The sequence below is a fragment of the Culex quinquefasciatus genome, chromosome 2 (assembly GCF_015732765.1).
Source record: "Culex quinquefasciatus strain JHB chromosome 2, VPISU_Cqui_1.0_pri_paternal, whole genome shotgun sequence".
Taxonomy (NCBI): domain Eukaryota; kingdom Metazoa; phylum Arthropoda; class Insecta; order Diptera; family Culicidae; genus Culex; species Culex quinquefasciatus.
The window spans coordinates 194871425-194890329 of NC_051862.1; the positions used below are offsets into that span (position 1 = coordinate 194871425).

General features: G+C 42.7%; 9 protein-coding genes and 1 pseudogene across 9 annotated transcripts; 3 read left to right on the forward strand and 7 right to left on the reverse strand.

Moving 5' to 3' along the window:
* Nucleotides 1-21: 21 nt before the first annotated feature.
* On the reverse strand, nucleotides 22-509 carry LOC119767332. The gene is made up of 2 exons (XM_038255717.1): nucleotides 442-509; nucleotides 22-389 (listed from the first exon to the last, which is right to left on the reverse strand). Exons 1-2 carry the CDS (start codon nucleotides 445-447, stop codon nucleotides 54-56), a joined length of 342 nt encoding a protein of 113 aa, XP_038111645.1. The 5' UTR covers nucleotides 448-509; the 3' UTR covers nucleotides 22-53.
* Nucleotides 510-648: 139 nt separating this feature from the next.
* LOC6034841 (probable peroxisomal membrane protein PEX13) lies at nucleotides 649-1337 on the forward strand. Its single transcript, XM_001845060.2, has 2 exons — nucleotides 649-737; nucleotides 804-1337. The coding sequence occupies exons 1-2, from the start codon at nucleotides 732-734 to the stop codon at nucleotides 1329-1331; spliced, it is 534 nt and encodes a 177-aa protein (XP_001845112.1). The 5' UTR covers nucleotides 649-731; the 3' UTR covers nucleotides 1332-1337.
* Nucleotides 1338-2656: 1319 nt separating this feature from the next.
* Nucleotides 2657-3256, reverse strand: LOC6034840 (annotated as a pseudogene).
* Nucleotides 3257-5466: 2210 nt separating this feature from the next.
* On the forward strand, nucleotides 5467-6148 carry LOC6034839 (adult cuticle protein 1). Its single transcript, XM_001845058.2, has 2 exons — nucleotides 5467-5576; nucleotides 5690-6148. The coding sequence occupies exons 1-2, from the start codon at nucleotides 5571-5573 to the stop codon at nucleotides 5996-5998; spliced, it is 315 nt and encodes a 104-aa protein (XP_001845110.1). The 5' UTR covers nucleotides 5467-5570; the 3' UTR covers nucleotides 5999-6148.
* Nucleotides 6111-6997, reverse strand: LOC119768037. Its single transcript, XM_038258335.1, has 2 exons — nucleotides 6616-6997; nucleotides 6111-6559 (listed from the first exon to the last, which is right to left on the reverse strand). Exons 1-2 carry the CDS (start codon nucleotides 6619-6621, stop codon nucleotides 6191-6193), a joined length of 375 nt encoding a protein of 124 aa, XP_038114263.1. The 5' UTR covers nucleotides 6622-6997; the 3' UTR covers nucleotides 6111-6190.
* Nucleotides 6998-8883: 1886 nt separating this feature from the next.
* LOC6034837 (adult cuticle protein 1) lies at nucleotides 8884-9642 on the reverse strand. Its single transcript, XM_001845056.2, has 2 exons — nucleotides 9514-9642; nucleotides 8884-9452 (listed from the first exon to the last, which is right to left on the reverse strand). The coding sequence occupies exons 1-2, from the start codon at nucleotides 9517-9519 to the stop codon at nucleotides 9075-9077; spliced, it is 384 nt and encodes a 127-aa protein (XP_001845108.2). The 5' UTR covers nucleotides 9520-9642; the 3' UTR covers nucleotides 8884-9074.
* A 676-nt stretch (nucleotides 9643-10318) lies between these two features.
* On the reverse strand, nucleotides 10319-10938 carry LOC119767725. Its single transcript, XM_038257063.1, has 2 exons — nucleotides 10891-10938; nucleotides 10319-10833 (listed from the first exon to the last, which is right to left on the reverse strand). The coding sequence occupies exons 1-2, from the start codon at nucleotides 10894-10896 to the stop codon at nucleotides 10351-10353; spliced, it is 489 nt and encodes a 162-aa protein (XP_038112991.1). The 5' UTR covers nucleotides 10897-10938; the 3' UTR covers nucleotides 10319-10350.
* A 111-nt stretch (nucleotides 10939-11049) lies between these two features.
* On the forward strand, nucleotides 11050-11897 carry LOC6034836. Its single transcript, XM_001845055.2, has 3 exons — nucleotides 11050-11157; nucleotides 11212-11334; nucleotides 11392-11897. Exons 2-3 carry the CDS (start codon nucleotides 11329-11331, stop codon nucleotides 11863-11865), a joined length of 480 nt encoding a protein of 159 aa, XP_001845107.2. The 5' UTR covers nucleotides 11050-11157; nucleotides 11212-11328; the 3' UTR covers nucleotides 11866-11897.
* Nucleotides 11898-13112: 1215 nt separating this feature from the next.
* Nucleotides 13113-13743, reverse strand: LOC6034835. The gene is made up of 2 exons (XM_001845054.2): nucleotides 13687-13743; nucleotides 13113-13629 (listed from the first exon to the last, which is right to left on the reverse strand). The coding sequence occupies exons 1-2, from the start codon at nucleotides 13690-13692 to the stop codon at nucleotides 13159-13161; spliced, it is 477 nt and encodes a 158-aa protein (XP_001845106.2). The 5' UTR covers nucleotides 13693-13743; the 3' UTR covers nucleotides 13113-13158.
* Nucleotides 13744-16619: 2876 nt separating this feature from the next.
* On the reverse strand, nucleotides 16620-18121 carry LOC119767437 (splicing factor 3A subunit 2-like). Its single transcript, XM_038256037.1, has 2 exons — nucleotides 17551-18121; nucleotides 16620-17488 (listed from the first exon to the last, which is right to left on the reverse strand). The coding sequence occupies exons 1-2, from the start codon at nucleotides 17554-17556 to the stop codon at nucleotides 16667-16669; spliced, it is 828 nt and encodes a 275-aa protein (XP_038111965.1). The 5' UTR covers nucleotides 17557-18121; the 3' UTR covers nucleotides 16620-16666.
* Between the last annotated feature and the right edge of the window lie 784 nt (nucleotides 18122-18905).

Sequence of the window (18905 nt, forward strand, 5' to 3'; positions counted from 1 at the left end):
TATGAAAACCTTCGATTTGAAGCTCCAGAAAAACGCAAATTTATTCAATCAGTTCAAAGCCAGTACTTGTTGGTGTGTCCATAGCCGTATCCACCGTAGTTCCACAGTCCATTATCAATCAGCTTGGCGTTTCCGTAAGCGCCCACAATCGGTGCCGAGTATCCCCAAGCGTTATCGTAGACTGGCAGTCCTCCGTACACTCCCGCAGAGTAACCTGGATAGCTGGACACTGGCGCATAACGTTGAGCCAGTCCCTTTCCGTACACTCCGTAGGGTGGCCAAACCGAGGTGCTCACCGGAACTGGAACCGCTTGGGGAAGCACCGAAGTCACGTACGATGGCTCAGCGGCAACAACGGCCAGAGCAACGGCGAAAAGGGCGATGAAGATCTGTGGAATGAGAGCGTTAGTGAAAAGCTACTTTGAAATTTCTGAATTTTACCTTCATTTTAGAAGTTGCTGATGTTCTTCACCAAGTGACTCTAGCAAGCGAATGATACCAACTACCAGTTTTGCTCTTCATTTATACGAATTCAATCATAGAATAAATTTCAAATTTGAAATTTGATTTCCTTGATGACATCCTTTGCCAAAAAGCAATTGTTAATAATTCTGTCACTTCACGGCAAAAAATCGTTGCTCTATAAAAACGGTAGGCTTGTTCCAAAAAAGTCACAGTCGTCTTGCAGCTCATCAAGTATCAAACCAACAATAAGTCAACCAACTGTAACAATGAAGGTGAGTCAAACGCTTACTACCCTCCAATGAAAATTGCATCAATTAACGATTTTACCCCAATTGCAGGTCTTCATCGCACTCCTGTTCACGACTCTGGCCGTCGCATCGCAGGCATCCTATCTGCCATCAGCTTGGTCGTACGCCAATGGCTTGAACTCCTGGAACAGCTGGAACGGACATGTCGGCTATCCCTATGCCAGTGGTCTGTCCGCAGGTTGGCCAGCGGCCTCTGTCTACGGAGGTCTGTACGGAGGACACAAGACCGTAGTCCAAGCCAACCTGGGCCATAACGCCTACCCATATGCAGGAGCCTGGTCCGGTGCCGGATGGCCAGCGACTTCCGCCTATGGTGGTTTGTATGGAGGACTGTACGGAGGACACAAGACCGTTGTGCAGGCCAACCTTGGACATGAGGCCGCTTATCCGTGGGGACAGCCATGGGGAACCTACGGAGCTGGATTGCATGGAGCTGGCTGGGGACATCACGGACTTGCCCAGACTGTTGTGCCAGTGTCGAAGCAGATTGCGGCCACTCCAGGATCGGTCCATGTTGCCCCAGTCCCAGTTGGTGGCGAGAAGGTTGTTGTGGTTTAAAATTGGAAAAATTGAATCAAATAAAACAATTGATAAATTTTAAATTTGCGTTAGTTTCTTGGTTAGTTTAGAAAAATTAATTGTTCCTTAAAAAATTTCTCTTTTTTGTTTTTTTTTTAATTTTTTTCTATTATGTCATTTTGAGATAAAGTGTTATTTTTTGTATAACATGAGCATATATATTTGAATATCACAAGAAATCATCAAAGTCTTGCAATGTTTTGAAGAATATGTAAAAAAAAAAGATTCCAGATACCAGAAAGAAATTTTTATTTCAAAGATTATTTTTATCACAAATTGATTTATGATTTCAGAATATTTTGCAGGTGATTCTTTAATTTCTTTTTATTAGAAAATTAGTTTTCGTTGATAAAATGCTGATTGATTTAGGGTATTTTTCAAAGCTTCCACTTGACAACTTGTTAATTTGAAAATTTAGTTTTTTTTTGTAATGAAAGATTAACGATAATTTTATCTACAAAGTTCGACCACACGAGCTTTTCGAAGATTCGAAGTTACTGCCAAAAAAAAAGTACACACACAGCTATCTCTAAGGTGTTTTACGTCGAATAGCCTGCTATAATTTCGACCATTGGTTCTTCAGCAAATTGATAGAGCATATCAAAGTACTAAAATAGATATTTTTTTCATATGTAGAACCTGAACCGTTTTTTGTAAGAAAGGCAAACATATAAATCTCTTACAAAATATAATGTATCTTTTAATTTAATATTCAATAACCTACTTTTTTCTCAAAAAATCATTACCTAGCCGATTGAAAGTATTTAAATTTATGGAAAAATATTGGATCAAACTAAAAAGTGTATGAAAAAATTGATTTACGGAAACGTGCAGTGTTAAAAAAACCTGATTGAGTTAAAAAAATCTTACGGTTCTGCTTATATCCGGGTACTTAGCCGAATGGTTAAGCGATCTGCTTTTCAAGCAGACGAATGTCAAATGTTTAATACAGTGAACTCTCTGGCTGTCGATTTTCTCGATATCATTATTGCTCCAGTTGTTAATAAATTGTTCAGTCCCTTCAAATAGATTGCTTTGATTTTTCGTTCCATAATTTGATAACTCCCGATCTTGACGGTCCCTTCAATATCGACAGCGAGAGTATTCACTGTAGTTCGAATTATAAAAAAAATCAATATGTATAAAAAAAGAAAACAAAACCAATAATTTTCAAAGTTAATTTTGAAATAATTTGCAAATACTGTAACTTTAACCAAAAGTGATGGTAATTGCATTGAGGAAACAAAAAATAAAAATCGCAAACTTAATATAAATCACACGCTTTATTTCTGTCTTTCATTCGAGTATTAAACCACAACGACCTTCTCGACACCAACTGGGACTGGGGCAACATGAACTGATCCTGGAGTGGCCGCAATCTGCTTCGACACTGGTACAATAGTCTGAGCAAGTCCGTGATGTCCCCAGCCAGCTCCATACAATCCAGCTCCGTAGGTTCCCCATGGCTGTCCCCACGGATAAGCGGCCTCATGTCCAAGGTTATCCTGCACAACGGTCTTGTGTCCTCCGTACAGTCCTCCATACAAACCACCGTAGGCGGAAGTCGCTGGTCATCCGGCACCAGACCAGGCTCCAGCATATGGGTAGGCGTTATGGCCCAGGTTGGCTTGGACTACAGTCTTGTGTCCTCCGTACAGGCCTCCGTAGATAGAGGCTGTTGGCCAACCTGAGGACAGATCGCTGGCATAGGGATAGCCGACATGTCCGTTCCAGCTGTTCCAGGTGTTCAAGCCATTGGCGTACGGCCATGCCGATGGCAGATAGGATGCCTGCGATGCGACGGCCAGAGTCGTGAACAGGAGTGCGATGAAAACCTGCAATTGGGAAAAATAGTTTTAATTACTGCCATTTTTATTGGCAACAATCATTTAACTCACCTTCATTGTTACAGTTGGTTGACTTATTGTTGATTTGATACTTGATGAGCTGCAAGACGACTGTGACTTTTTTGGAACAATCCAGCCGTTTTTATAGGCCAACGAATTTTTGTCGTGAAGTGACAGAATTATTAACAATTGCTTTTTGTCAAAGGATGTTTAACGAGTCATCAAGGAAATCGAATTTCAAATTTGATGATTGAATTCGTATAAATGAAGAGCCAAACTGGTAGCTGGTATCATTCGCTTGCTAGAGTCACTTGGTGAAGAACATCAGCAACTTCTAAAATGAATGTAAAATTCAGAAATTTCAAAGTAGCTTTTCACTAACGCTCTCATTCCACAGATCTTCATTGCCCTTTTCGCCGTTGCTCTGGCCGTTGTCGCCGCTGAGCCATCGTACGTGACTTCGGTGCTCCCCCAAGCGGTTCCAGTTCCGGTGAGCACCTCGGTGTGGCCACCATACGGAGTGTACGGAAAGGGACTGGCTCAACGTTATGCGCCAGTGTCCAGCTATCCAGGATACTCTGCGGGAGTGTACGGAGGACTGCCAGTCTACGATAACGCTTGGGGATACTCGGCACCGATTGTGGGCGCTTACGGAAACGCCAAGCTGATTGATAATGGACTGTGGAACTACGGTGGATACGGCTATGGACACACCAACAAGTACTGGCTTTGAACTGATTGAATAAATTTGCGTTTTTCTGGAGCTTCAAATTGAGTGTTATTGTTATGTCATTACAAAATATGAATTTATAATTGAGCTTACAAATGACTCACTAAGTTCTCTCCCGGAACTAGGGCTTGGCGCCGGCTGTCCCAAAGGTAGACATAAATCATTTGCCAACAGTTGCACCATGTTAAACTGTCGAGTGTGACAGAAACACCACCTACGCAAAACCGTCGGGGAAACTCCTTTCTTGAACCAAACCCTTATCTAGAACGTTCCACCCTGCTACCTCGATCTCTATATTGCACAACGTGTCCATGTCAGGCTCTCTGGTAGAACTGTCGGTTGTGTTTCAGTGCTAGAAAGCTCCTGGTGATCGCGCATTCGTTACGGCGCGCGGTGACAATGGGTAGGAATTGTGCAACTTTCCAATCGACCTAGAGGTCTGGGGGCTCGGGAGTTGATCTGGTTTACCTTCCCTGATGGAGCTGTTCTGGATGGTGGAGTTCGTTTCTGAAAGGGAAATGACATAAATTTGCTTTATTTGCACAGTGCTGATATACGAGTTATTTGCTAGTTGTATCGTGCAATAGAATTCTTTGTAATAATCTACATTGTCTGTACCACTCTTGATTATCACAACTCTACGCAAACAATTGACTTTGTATAATCGAATGGCGGCCAACTTTTGGCGATGAAGTGTTAATTATACAGGGAATCATCCACTCAAAATTACTTCTAAACTCCCTGTCCACTAAAATCTAATTCTAGGCTTGTCCAATTTTTCATCTACAAGACACATAACTTTTATTATTTACAGTATTTTCTAAAAAAATGCTCCCAAAACTCGAATCGAGGCATTCTTTCCAATTCATCATATTAAAACCTGTGGAGTCGGTGGAGTTCAGTTTTTTTGAGGACCGATTCACTAAATTATGAGAAGCTGGAGTTGGAGTCGCTATATTTTCAAAAGCCGGATTTGGAGTCGGAGTCGGGGTCGTTTACAAAGCTACACGACTCCGGAGCCCTGAAACAGTATTTCTTAAAGTTTAACTTGAAGTTATATAATATTTAATTTATGACATACAACTATCAAAGCCATGCAATGACTTCATTTTCAGTAGTTTGCGGTATCAATACAATTCTTATTAAACATGAATAGTGTGATTTATGACTTTGCAGTAAACTGTACCTTAATCCCCAGCACAACCGCACAACCAACCGGTACACCACACCACCACCAGCGTTTGATCGATGTCTAATCATATGGGCAAAAATTCTAATTGCCGGATAATATTTACATTTCATTATCAGCCGCCCAGGTTTAGAACGCGGTGTCGGGGCTCTTGATTGGCGTAGAACTTACGCGTTTGAGGCCCGGTTCGGGTGATCTACATGTGTCACACTACTGCGCTGACTTTACGACCTGTGGGTGGCCCTCGATCAGGAAAGCACCGCTATCTATCTACCGGTGCAGTTGCAACTACGATAAGGAAAAAAGAAATGGACCAGATTCTGGTTCTGGTTCTCTCGGATAGTTCCTGGATTTGAGTATAAAAGCCGGGTTGGGGCGCATGATTGGAGTCACAGTTAGTTGGTGTGTTCAATAGCTAAGAAGCCAAATTCTCTCTACACTAGAATACCAAAATGAAAGTGAGTGTTGTTGATTGGGTTATTTTGAATGGGGATGAACTGAAAGTGATGAAGAAGTGCTTGAAGAGTTTATCTTTCGTGACTGTGTGACTAATGATGGATTTCACTCCCAGGTTGCTGCCGGTCTGTTTGTTGTGCTAGCTTTGGCCCTGGCCGCCGAGGCTCATCCATCGTGGCCGTGGGCGGCCGCTCCTTGGCCGGGTGCGTGGCCAGCAGCGTGGCCTGCTGCCGCATGGCCTTGGGGTTGGCCTGCCGCTGCCCCAGCACCTGCTCCAGTGGTAGCCGTTGACGCCCCGGCCGCACCTGCTCCGGCGGCTACCTCCGTAACCGCAAACCGGGGAGCTGTCCACGTGGCCCCACTGCCGGGACATGCCATCAACCAGCAGCAACTGAATCTGGCTCCTGCGCCAGGAACCGCCTAGAACTGTCGATCACAGATTCCCGCAATACTCAGAAGTCAAACTCACGAATCCCTTTCTTTCCGTACCACTTTGTACTATATCTATGGACTAGCTATCAGCGCGCAAGGATCTACGAATAAAACTGTTTTTTTTTATTTCTCCATAAATCAACAAATTCAACTACTTATTTTAAAATGCATGCAATTGTGAAAATCACCGGGGATTCATCGCCAGGAACCTCTTCACTACGCTTGGGGCTACGTATCGATCCGTGGTGAATCCACGTCCATTCACAAAGACATTCGGCGTAACTTTGGATCCCTTTCGTGCCGGCCTGTAGTTTAGCAAAGATTTCAGTGGAGCTATGAAGTTCATGTACCGAGGTTCCAGCTCAGACAGCTCCCAAAACGTAGGAAACTCATACTCTTCAAATGGATTACTCGAAAACAGCTCACTTGTCGTCAACGGTTGAAAGGGTTCTTCCCAGTACTGCTGATCAAACGAGAAAAATGGTTCCGTTTCCAATGAAGGGTAGTAGAAACCTTCGACTGCGATGACAGCTGCGAGGGTGACCCACAAAACCTAGAAGTGTTCAAGCTATTTCACGACTACCTTAATCAAGCTGAGACAAAGTATACTTTCATTCTTAAAATGCTGCGACCTGCAACCTGCCCACTTGACACCGATGCGACCTGCTGAACTCTGCCGACCTGCCACGGTTAGTGAGCACTTTTTATGCGTTCAACGGTTAGGTTTCGGGTAGATTTGGATACAAATGACTCGGATGTAAGCTTGACCAATCGGCGAATCAACGCTCGACCGGATATGTCAGCCGCGGCGCCTAGGTGTTGGTTTTAGTGGCTCTCGCGAACAACTCGTTAAATGTTTATGTTTTATGATGGCATTTTTATGAGGTCAACCCAGGGTAGTGGCAGGTTAAATTGAAAAAGAAGTGTTGGGTTTTGGTCACGTTGGTCTCGTTTAAGGTCGTTTAAGATAAGATTGTGGTTACGTTAGGGGATAAAAGCATCATTTTTCGATAATAACGGTATCTAAACTAATTCAACCTAACACAAACGCAGCCAATCTGATATATGCATGCTGGAAAGTCTTAAGATTAAATTTCGCCCCAAACACTTTTCTTAACAATATTAATGAAAGTAGTAGTAGTTGTTGTTGCTGTTGTTAAGTTTCGTAGGGGAACTTTAATTCTTAGGGGGTTTAATTCGAGAACACCCGTCAACACAACACAATCATTCAGGCGGCCGGCTCTGCTGGGCATTTCTCCCAAGTATGAGCTAAACGATTAGAACATAATTTTTGTATTTTGTTAATTTGGATGAAAGTTTGTGTGTACTTTTTCTGTTACCAGAGAATAAATGTTGTATAATTAGCTTGTCTACAGAGTCTATAAAGTTTCGGAAGCAGTCCATATCAAAATATTCAAAAATCTTCTTTGAAGGTATTTTTCTGATCGATTAGGTGTCTTGGATAACGTTGTAGGTATTCTTTAGGGCTTGTCTGAAAAAATAGTTACACACTAACAAACATCCTTGTTTTCTATTTCGTCTTTTGACATATACTAAAATAATTGCAAAACATTTATTTAAATTATTGCTTTTGGATATGTTGAAAGTACAAAACATTCCAATGTTACTAGTTTTTCAAAAAAATATCGTACGCCGTTTTTCCAGTTTACATTATTTTATTTTAATTTTAATGTTATAATTAATTGCATAATACTGTATGCCCAATTTTATGATATTTTTTCAATAATTTTCAAATTTAAATAATGGTGCAAAAAGATGTGTTTTTAGTCCCCATGACAATATTAAAAAATCTCTATAATTAAAAAAAACATGTTTAAGGAATTGATCTTTTAGCAAAGAATAATGAGTTAATTTTATTTTTCATTTTCTTCTCCTACAACTTTGCCGCTAACAAATCGATTAGACAATTCTTTTTCAAAATATAGACAAACTGCCAAAGTGATAATTAATATCTGTTTATTTTTAAATGATTTGACAAATTATGATAGATATGTGTAAATATTATCGACATTTTAAAATGCAACCAATCTATAATAAACCCAGAGACTGAGTTGTTATTGTTTCGATGAAAATTTATGGTTTGAATTGTTTCAAAGCTTGGACAGAAATAACAAACCTAATTAGCACTGCTCATTGAAGCACAAATTTCAAGGCAACTTTATAGGAAGTGTGTTTTTAGGAAAGGCTCACTAAGAGTATAAATAGCAAATTTTGAGAATTGTCAGGCATAGTTCAGCAACAACTGCCTCAAGAAATCATTTGAAATCATCCAAAGTACAACCAACCGTGAAACATGAAGGTAGTATACTTGAATCAAATGACTGTTGGTTCACTAATTAATATTCTTTATAGGTCTTCATTGCCCTGTTCGTCGCCACCCTGGCTGTTGCTGCCCAGGCAGGATACGTCCAAAGCAGCTGGCCAGCTAGTACCTACGGACTCAACTCGTGGAACGGTCTGAATGCCTGGAATGGCCTCAACTCCTGGGACGGTCTGAGCTCGTGGAACAACTGGAACGACCACGGAATCTCTGCCTACCCGTACGGATACAACAAGTGGTCCTCGGCGACCTGGCCAGCGGCTTCCCTGTACAACGGATACAACGGATACAACGGATGGTACGGAGCCACCGGTAAGACCGTTGTCCAGGCCAACGTTGCCAAGGTCAACCCGTGGGGACTTCCGCTGACCTCGTACGGCTACGGATACAACAACTACCTGGGAGCGGTTCCAGCGGCCAAGTACGTCGCCGCCAACCCCGGATCGGTCCATGTTGCTCCGTTGGTTGGACACGCCGTCAACCAGAAGCTGATCGTAGCTGGACATGGATATTAGTTTTGAAAATAAAAGTTAGAATTTTCGACCTTACGTCGCCGATTGCATTTTATTGAAGGAGTATTCATGAGAAAGAGCATTGAGATAGAGTTAGATTCCCCATAGTCAAGCTTGGAGTCTCCGATAACGTAGAACAAGGCTCCATCCTGAAAACAGGTTTCGATCATCCTGGTCCGTTTTCTGATTGAAAGTTTGGTATTTTGGTATACGCTCTATTCCGATCCTGGAGCGGGAGCCAGATTCAATTGCTGCTGTGAGACAGAATGACCTGGAAGAGGTGCCACGTGCACGGATCCTCGTGTAGCGGAAACGGAAGTTGCCGCTGGAGCAGGTGCAACGGCTACAACGGCAGGGGCTGCTGGTGGGGCAACCCAGACCACAGCCGGTGCTCCGGAAGCGTCGATAGCAATCGCTGCTGCAGCTGGAGCAGGTACAAGAATTGCTGGAGGTGGGTTCGATTGAATTACCGTCGCTCCAGGAATGGCAAGTCCTGCGGGAGCTGGGATTGCAACTGGTCCAGGCCAAATCAGCGGAACTACGGAACCTTCCGTCACCATAATGGTGGCAGCGATGACTAGGGCTGCGATACACTGGAAGAAAATTCTTCATATTGGAAATGTTCTTCACTTTCACTTAAATTCCAAAACTCACCTTCATCTTTGGCAGTTGAAAAAGTTGGCGGGAATGTGCAACTTCAAACGCGGAAGCAAAACCGACTGTGATATCGATGCGAGATCACTCGGCCACTTTTATAGTCGCAGACGACCTGGAGACGATTACCATTTCAGAAAGGAGATCCTCGCGGGACAGACATCCCGGGGCAAGAGGGTACTGCCTGGTCTGGTCTAGTCCCGGAATACATTACAGTGCCTGTTGTAACAACGAACCCACTTTTCATCATTCTAGGTCGATCAGCAGATTGTCCGACCCAAGTGCATCGGTAATGGAGGTCGAAATATTTACATAAATTAACGGATCGGTCGCACGAGATCAATTCATCTCCGATGGCGACAGGGCAATTGAATTGTTGCTGTAATAGATGTGTGTAATTGAGACTAGTTACGGCTTAATATGGAATTCAACGAGGGATGATGTGGTTGGCGAGGAATGCATCTTCAAAGGGGTGCATCAGCCGATTGCGATCGTGAGGGGGCTTGATTGTTTAATCTGTAACAGTGGTGGTGGTGTTTCAATTGCAAACTAAACTGATATTTTTTATTGTGACAAAATGAATAAATTCAAATGAGCAAAGCTGAAAATCTTGTAAGCAAGATTTTCAAACAGAAATCAGCTGTTTGAAATTAGCATCATGTATTATGGATAAATTGGAAATGAAGTAGACGCAGACTTATGACGTCAATATTATACTGTTGAGAAGTTATAAAAGGATTCACGATCGATCTTTGCAAATAGTGCAAAGTTGACTTTCATACAGGATAAACCCAAGATATAGTTTCATCAAATTTTTATTCAGTCAAGCAGTACAAATTAATATCCATGTCCAGCAACGATCAACTTCTGGTTGACGGCATGTCCGACCAGCGGAGCAACATGAACCGAGCCTGGGTTGGCGGCGACGTACTTGGCCGCTGGAACCGCTCCCAGATAGTTGTTGTATCCGTAGCCGTACGAGGTCAGCGGTAGTCCCCACGGGTTGACCTTGGCAACGTTGGCCTGGACAACGGTCTTACCGGTGGCTCCGTACCATCCGTTGTATCCGTTGTATCCGTTGTACAGGGAAGCCGCTGGCAAGGCCGCCGAGGACCACTTGTTGTATCCGTACGGGTAGGCAGAGATTCCGTGGTCGTTCCAGTTGTTCCACGAGCTCAGACCGTCCCAGGAGCTCAGGCCACTCCAGGCATTCAGACCGTTCCACGAATTGAGTCCGTAGGTGCTGACTGGCCAGCTGCTTTGGACATATCCTGCCTGGGCGGCAACGGCCAGGGTGGCGACAAACAGGGCGATACAGACCTGGAAAATATCAATAGTTAGTTGGCGTATTATGGTTTTTGTTGATTGTGAAATCACCTTCATTGTTTCACGGATGGTTGATCTTTGGAGGACCTCAAGTTTGAGTAGAAGTTGCTGCTGAACTGTGCTTTGAAATTGGCAAATCCTTAGTTTTTATATGTTTTTAGAGTGAAGACATACTTTCGATAAGCGGCTTTGCCTTTATTTAGAGGGAAAGGGAAATTGAACTTAATAAGTTACATATTTACTTGAACTATCACTATTCGTATTTGAGTTAGGTGCTCAAAAAATTATGTATATGTTCTGGTCTGATGAAATCATTTGGTATGGTTTCGAAATTAAATGTTAAGGCCAAAACTCATCCTTTCAAATTTATAGTTATTTGAAAACGGTATAAAACATCGAGCTATCCAGCCTAACTACCATACATCACCAACACATCTAGCAAGGAATAGTTTGGAATCGATCCAAAGTGTAACCAACCGTGACATAACAATGAAGGTATGTTTTGTGTTAGATTATTTTTGAAGTCAATAATGAATGATCTTCTTCCGGCAGATCTTCATCGCCCTGTTTGTCGCCACCTTGGCCGTTGCCGCCCAGGCAGGATATGTCCAAAGCAGTTGGCCAGCTACCACCTACGGACTTAACTCGTGGAACGGTCTGAATGCCTGGAATGGCCTCAACTCCTGGGACGGTCTAAGCTCGTGGAACAACTGGAACGATCACGGAATCTCTGCCTACCCGTACGGATACAACAAGTGGTCCTCGGCAGCTTGGCCAGCGGCTTCCCTGTACAACGGATACAACGGATGGTACGGAGCCACCGGTAAGACCGTTGTCCAGGCCAACGTTGCCAAGGTCAACCCGTGGGGACTTCCGCTGACCTCGTACGGCTACGGATACAACAACTACCTGGGAGCGGTTCCAGCGGCCAAGTACGTCGCCGCCAACCCCGGATCGGTCCATGTTGCTCCGTTGGTTGGACACGCCGTCAACCAGAAGCTGATCGTCGCTGGACATGGATATTAATTTTGAATAAAGATTGACTGTGAACATTAAAATTTATTTCTTTTTTATGTAAGGTCAAACAAAAGACAATGCCCCTTACAGAGCATTCACACTGAAGAGCATTCCACCTTTCTCCAGTAAAAATACAATTATGAAGTTCAGCTCAAGCAAACCGTACCGGCTCGTGCCGTAATGATCGACATTGATCTTGACGCTTTAATAAAGTCTTGCGCGCGTTGTTCTCTATCCACAGCTTCGAATCTCTGCACCTCATCTTAGTACAGCTACAAAGCAAGCTTACCTGACTTCTCCACCTCTTCCTCAAACTTAGTCTCGGCTTTTCAAGTAAATAAGACACCACAGAGCGCACGCCCTCGTACGTACTGCTCACGACTTTGTCCACACGATCAACCAACGCCGCTGTTGACGCGTGCCTCCCTCAATCTCTGCAGCTGAGCAAGCTACGAACCCGGCAGTTCGTGACCGTGCTCGATACACTTGTAGCGAGCAGAGATGATTAATTACCATAACGAGATAGTTTTGCAAAAAAGAGGGCATAACCAATGAAAAATTGGGCAAAATGGTCAAAAATAGTGCCCCTAGTTGACAAATTCTGTACCATAAAAAGGTGTCTTATACAAGCAAGAAACTTGCCAGTTTAGCAATTGCCACCCGTCGTAGCAGTGTGTTGTGTATAATTAAGCTAAATAGACAGCTTAAATTGCAATCAAACACATTAGGAAGGTAGCGGTACCTATGTATCAAACCGGCTTGGGCGTTCTAGAGCCGAACAGGGCGAACAAATGATCATTATTATCGAGCGACTTCAGTAGAAATAGAGCGATATTTTCAGAACTTGTTGCTTTCAACCACCCTAGCACCACTGATTGATCGTAGCATATCACGTTCATTACGTTTAAGCCGACAATACTAAAATAGCCCACATGATTTGATTGCAAGTTCTCAAATAAAGCAAGCAAGTAAATATCCCACATCCAAATTAAGGTCTGTTTCAAACCAGCTATCGATACATCGGCAAGCACAGATTGGGTACTGCGCGCAATGTTAGCAACAAAAACGGGACCAAAGATTGGTCAACAATGTGCTGCTGCTGCTGGTACAAATTTCCTTATATTGCGCCATGGTCGCCATGCACCAACTGTTTACGTTGAAACGACAGGTCTAAGATAAGCTGTTTGGGTCAATATCTTGAGCAATGGTATGGGAGGGCTTTCTTTCTCACGTGTGGGTGGATTGCACGAAATGTGTTTTTGCTAAATTAGGTTTTATTTCATACGGCCGCGACGAAAATTATTAAGCAACAATCAGCTTCTGGTTGATGGCATGACCGACCAGCGGAGCAACGTGGACCGATCCGGGGTTGGCGGCGACGTACTTGGCCGCTGGAACCGCTCCCAGGTAGTTGTTGTATCCGTAGCCGTACGAAGTCAGCGGAAGTCCCCACGAGTTGACCTTGGCAACGTTGGCCTGGACAACGGTCTTACCGGTGGCTCCGTACCATCCGTTGTATCCGTTGTAGCCGTTGTACAGGGAAGCCGCTGGCCAAGCCGGCGAGGACCACTTGTTGTATCCGTACGGGTAGGCAGAGGTTCCGTGGTCGTTCCAGTTGTTCCACGAGCTCAGACCGTCCCAGGAGTTGAGGCCATTCCAGGCATTCAGACCGTTCCACGAATTGAATCCGTAGGTGCTGACTGGCCAACTGCTTTGGACATATCCTGCCTTGACGGCAACGGCCAGGGTGGCGACAAACAGGGCGATGAAGATCTGCCGGAAAAAGATCATTCATTATTGACTTCAAAAATAATCTAACACAAAACATACCTTCATTGTTATGTCACGGTTGGTTAAACTTTAGATCGATTCCAAACTGTTCCTTGCTAGAGCTGTTGGTGAACTATGTCATTTGATTCACTCAGACGAATTTTTATATCATTTTAAACTCATCCAATCTTAGAAAGGCATCCTTGACAACTACTTCCTTACCAACTAACTCCAATTTAATTGATTTCTAATCAAAAATTTGTGATGACATAACGAAATTGTCGCTGTTAATCTTACTAAGAAGTCAAACAAATATCTTATTTTTATAAATTTTGTAAGTCAAATGTGTGCCAGATTGTTTGGAAATTAAGTAAAACACACAATTAACAATCCCTAAACTGAAAGTAGATGTAGCATTAATTTTTAATAAAAAATAAAGTGGAGAAGTCATTCAAAAAAAAAAAAAAGATTTTTGTTATACTTCTAAATAAGTGTAACTGCGACAATTTCGTTGTGTCACCACAATTTTTTGATTAGAAATCAATTAGATTTGAGTTAATTCGTAAGAAAGTAGTTGTCAAGGATGCCTTTCTAAGATTGGATGAGTTTAAAATGATATAAAAATTCGTCTGAGTGAATCGAATGACATAGTTCACCAATAGCTCTAGCAAGGAACAGTTTGGAATCGATCTAAAGTTTAACCAACCGTGACATAACAATGAAGGTATGTTTTGTGTTAGATTATTTTTGAAGTCAATAATGAATGATTTTCATCCGGCAGATCTTCATCGCCCTGTTTGTCGCCACCCTGGCCGTTGCCGCCCAGGCAGGATATGTCCAAAGCAGTTGGCCAGCTAGCACCTACGGACTTAACTCGTGGAACGGTCTGAATGCCTGGAATGGCCTCAACTCCTGGGACGGTCTGAGCTCGTGGAACAACTGGAACGACCACGGAACCTCTGCCTACCCGTACGGATACAACAAGTGGTCCTCGCCGGCTTGGCCAGCGGCTTCCCTGTACAACGGCTACAACGGATACAACGGATGGTACGGAGCCACCGGTAAGACCGTTGTCCAGGCCAACGTTGCCAAGGTCAACTCGTGGGGACTTCCGCTGACTTCGTACGGCTACGGATATAACAACTACGTACGTCGCCGCCAACCCCGGATCGGTTCATGTTGCTCCTCTGGTCGGACACGCCGTCAACCAGAAGTTGATCGTTGCTGGACATGGATATTAATTTGAAATAAAATTCTGAATACTGCAATTTCTTTAATTATCTTAAAAATTCTTTAGCCTCTAGAGAAATCTTCTATAAAAGCTAATTGACACGATTTTATTTCCAATTTAACTTTCGATTGAAGGAAGTAAACACTGCTCGCATGTGTTGCCACATGCCATTATACAAAAAAAAAACTCGACAATCTCAGTTTCGAAACTGGAGACCGTATACTACATGGTTTCTCCATAGTCCGCTTGACCCTTACCACATCACCTTCCCCACGCCCCGTCCTCATCTCCAACCTGGTTAAGTAACCGAGCTGAAACTGCTGAATTATTAAATTCTAATTCAATAAATATGGAACCGTGGAGCGTGGTTCCTCGGCGCACCCTCACCGGCCTGAGCCAACCAGAGTGTGGCGAGCTATTTCTGGTGTTCCTTGTCCACAATACTGAGAGTATGTGTGTGTGTATGTGAGACATACGACACCCTCAACGCTGGAACTCGGCAGCAGCGTGTCCGCGTCATGGCATACCTACGTCACAGCAAACCAACGACAACAATCCGGTGGTGGCGAAGTGGCGTAGTGTTCAATTATTTAGATCAGCTTCCTACCTGTGGGCAACCTGTAAAAGGTAAAGTGTAGCAAAGAAAACGATTGCGTTCATTTGTTCAGTTGTCAGCGTGGTGGACAGGTCGGGTTAGGTTGGTGCTGAGATTTTAAGTTTTGATCAATGAGTTTTACAGGTTTTTTTACGACGTTGAGATAATGATGTTTTTTTTTTGAAATTTCTGATTTTGTTTCATTGATTATAATATAACATAAACATCAAATGCATAACTTTGCTTTGTTTGTGAATTTGTCGCAAACAATCTTGCGAGTTTGACAAGTTGTTGGTTATCAAATTACAAAATGCATTTTTCCAATAACTTATCGCCGCTATTGTGTATTTTAAAATTAGAATTCACTTTAGTGATGTTAATCATAACAAGCCAACCCTTTTTTTTAAATGAAATTTTTCCTGGGCCTTTGGGTAATCGAGTCTGGACTGTATACTTCTTAAACCGGACTTTTGCTTATTTAAAATGCTCGATTTCTTAGATATATGATAACTATTTTTTATCGACTTGAACATTTAAAAACAGGCAAGATTCTTTGAAAAATCAAGCTTTGTTATATTTTGTTTTTCCGACTGTAATTTTTTACATTGAAGTTAAGCTTTTATTTCACATTTTGATGAATGTTTTTTTTTATTTTGTGGTCCAATTCTAGAAGACAAAGATAACCTTTTCAAAAAAACTCTAGAATTATTAAATTTGTCTATTTACGATATTTTGAATCAACTCTTGCTTTTTTAAGATTATAGTATTATTCATATTTATTTTCAAGCATTTTTCAAAATAAACGAAAAATATTTGCAACTTCAGATCTAATTAATTTGTTGGATAAAAGATTAGCTTCAATTTAAGCATCTTAAAAGTGTTGTAAAGAAATTCAGAAGCAACACTACGTCCTTTAAAATGTCACCGTTATTATCTCCTGAAAGACGTTTAATGACAAAAAAATCAATGTATTATTTAAAAGAAATATATAAAAAATACCTTGAACGTTTAAATTTATTAATAACTTAAACACATTTTTTCAAAATAAATTTATAAAAAAAAGTTCTTGTTTTTTACTACTTTTAATTTTTGCATTTATTTATGAGGAAATGATAAAAAAATAAGTTGTACAGTCACTCATGTTAAGTTAAAAACAATAGAATTTAATATTTATTCCCATACAATTACAACTAAAAACAGGTCCAACATGGCCTTTACTGCGCTACATTAACACCCTGGGCACCATTCTGGTTCACCCCACGTCCGGGCAACGCCGGAGCCGTCAGCACGGTCCCGGGCTGCTGAGGAACCGCTGCTGCTGCGTTGTTGCTAGCCGCCGACACGTACTTGCCGAACGCGGATCCGTACGCTGCCGCTTGGTTTCCGCTGGCATGCTGGGGAGCGCTCACAGGTTTCGGTGCTCCGTTGACTCCCTGGACGGGACCAGCCAGGGCAACGGCAGGCTTAGCGGGTTGGGATGTTGTTGGGTGCTGAAGCTGGAAGCTGCTGTAGGACACCGACGGTGCAGGCGAGTGGGGTCGGACCTGTGTCTGTTGCTGGGGTTGAACGTTGAGCTGTTGTTGCCGGGCAAAGGGCGGAATGGGTCCGGGGAGTTGCGGAAGCTGTCCCGGGAATGGCACTTGTGGGGGAAGCTGAGAAACTTGGCCCGGGAATGGCACTTGTTGGGGGAGTTGAGGAATCTGTCCTGGGTAAAGCTGTGGTAGCTGAGGGTACGCTCCGGGGTAGGCGTACGGATTTGGCATGGCGACTTGGTAGGCCAGTGGGTTGAAGTTGTTGTAGGCGGGATGCAGGAATGGAGCTTGCGGGTAGAAGCCTGGATTGTAGGGGTTGATGTACGGATTGTACCCGTAGTACCCGTCCAAGGGCGCGTTGAACGGAGTCAATGGCTGGACCGGTGGTAGCGGGCCGTACTCTGTCGGAACTTGTCCCGGTGGAAGGATCTGGTTCTGTTGCATCACTGGCACAACGGCTTGTGCGTTGACTGCAGCCACAAGGGCCACAATGGTTACAACAATCTGTGAAAAACAAAACGTTAAGTTAAAACTTCTAATCAAACAAATTTAACTTCTCCCAATACCTTCATCACGCCGAAAGCTCTCCAAACTGATCCGCAAGAAGTTCAAACAAACTTTGATAGGTTTCCCCTGGCGAGCAACAACTTTTATAGACATTAAATCAAATAATTGACCCACGACGACGGCGGATCGTCCTCCAACCCATATTCCGTCTCCGTTTGGCAAAGAGGTGTCTCATCTTCATTCAATCGACACGGTGCGGCCAGAGGCTAAGGTCGAATCCGATTCTACTTTCGGCTTCACGCGGTACAATACAATTATTTCACGGAGGTTTGTTTTCATTTGCGGTTGCCGACATGCCTGGGACTCAGTCATGCTTGACCGGGGCTTCCGTTGGTAGATACCCGACGCCCAAAATTGGTCGTGGCAAATCGGGCTTTGGGGGATTCATTAGTGGGGCTTCCGATCTGCTGGGGGAGGTGTTCTGAAAAACTAAATATTTTCGATAATTGTTTCATCAGTTCTGATTGATTTCGACTCGGCGTGAAACGGAATAAAGGGAAAATTACGATTGTTTGGGCGCAATGAGTTTGGTTCATACTTGAGACAAATCGAAGGGTGAGAACTTGCGTGAGGAGATATTCGAGAGAACGTGTTGCATTCGCAATAGTAATGGAGAACACACTATTTTCCGCTTGTTTTGGCAAAACAAGTTTTATGATCGAGTTACACGCATTAAAATGTAACAATTAGTTGCGATCAATACAAAATCATTAAAAAAAATTGGAAAAATAGCATAATTTCCAGAAATTTTTGAAAATACCCGTATTAAAAATAATAGAAAAATATAAAAATAAACAAACAAACAGATTCAAGATAAAAAGAAACCAAAGTTTAGAAGCACACACAGCCGTAATAAAAGCTATTTGAACAAAAAAAAACAACAATTGAAGTTATCTATTGGATCGGACATGTTGTTATAGGAGTCAAAAAATGAATTTATCCGCAACATTGTTGACTAAAAGAGGTATTAGACCATGACAAACAAATAAACAAACAAACTTGTCTGAGGAAAACTCACAAACAAGGCAAAATGTATGCAAAGCAGACAAACTGTCAAAATATGTGAGTTTGTTTGTTTGTTTGCTGTAGTCTAATACCTCCCTTAATCAGACAAAAATCAGTCATTTAACATTCACTTAAGGTTATTCAGATTGAATTTAATCGCTATGAACAGATTCCTACTTGAATTGATAAAAAATTATTTTGAGCATGAGCATGAGAGACCACCCATGGTTGTCCTTCTCCGTTGCTGAACAGAACCGTTATATCCTTTCAGCACTACTGATCATAGACTTCGACTATCAAGTGGTATTTCCCTTATCAACAGCATGTATGAATGCGCTGAAAAGATAAA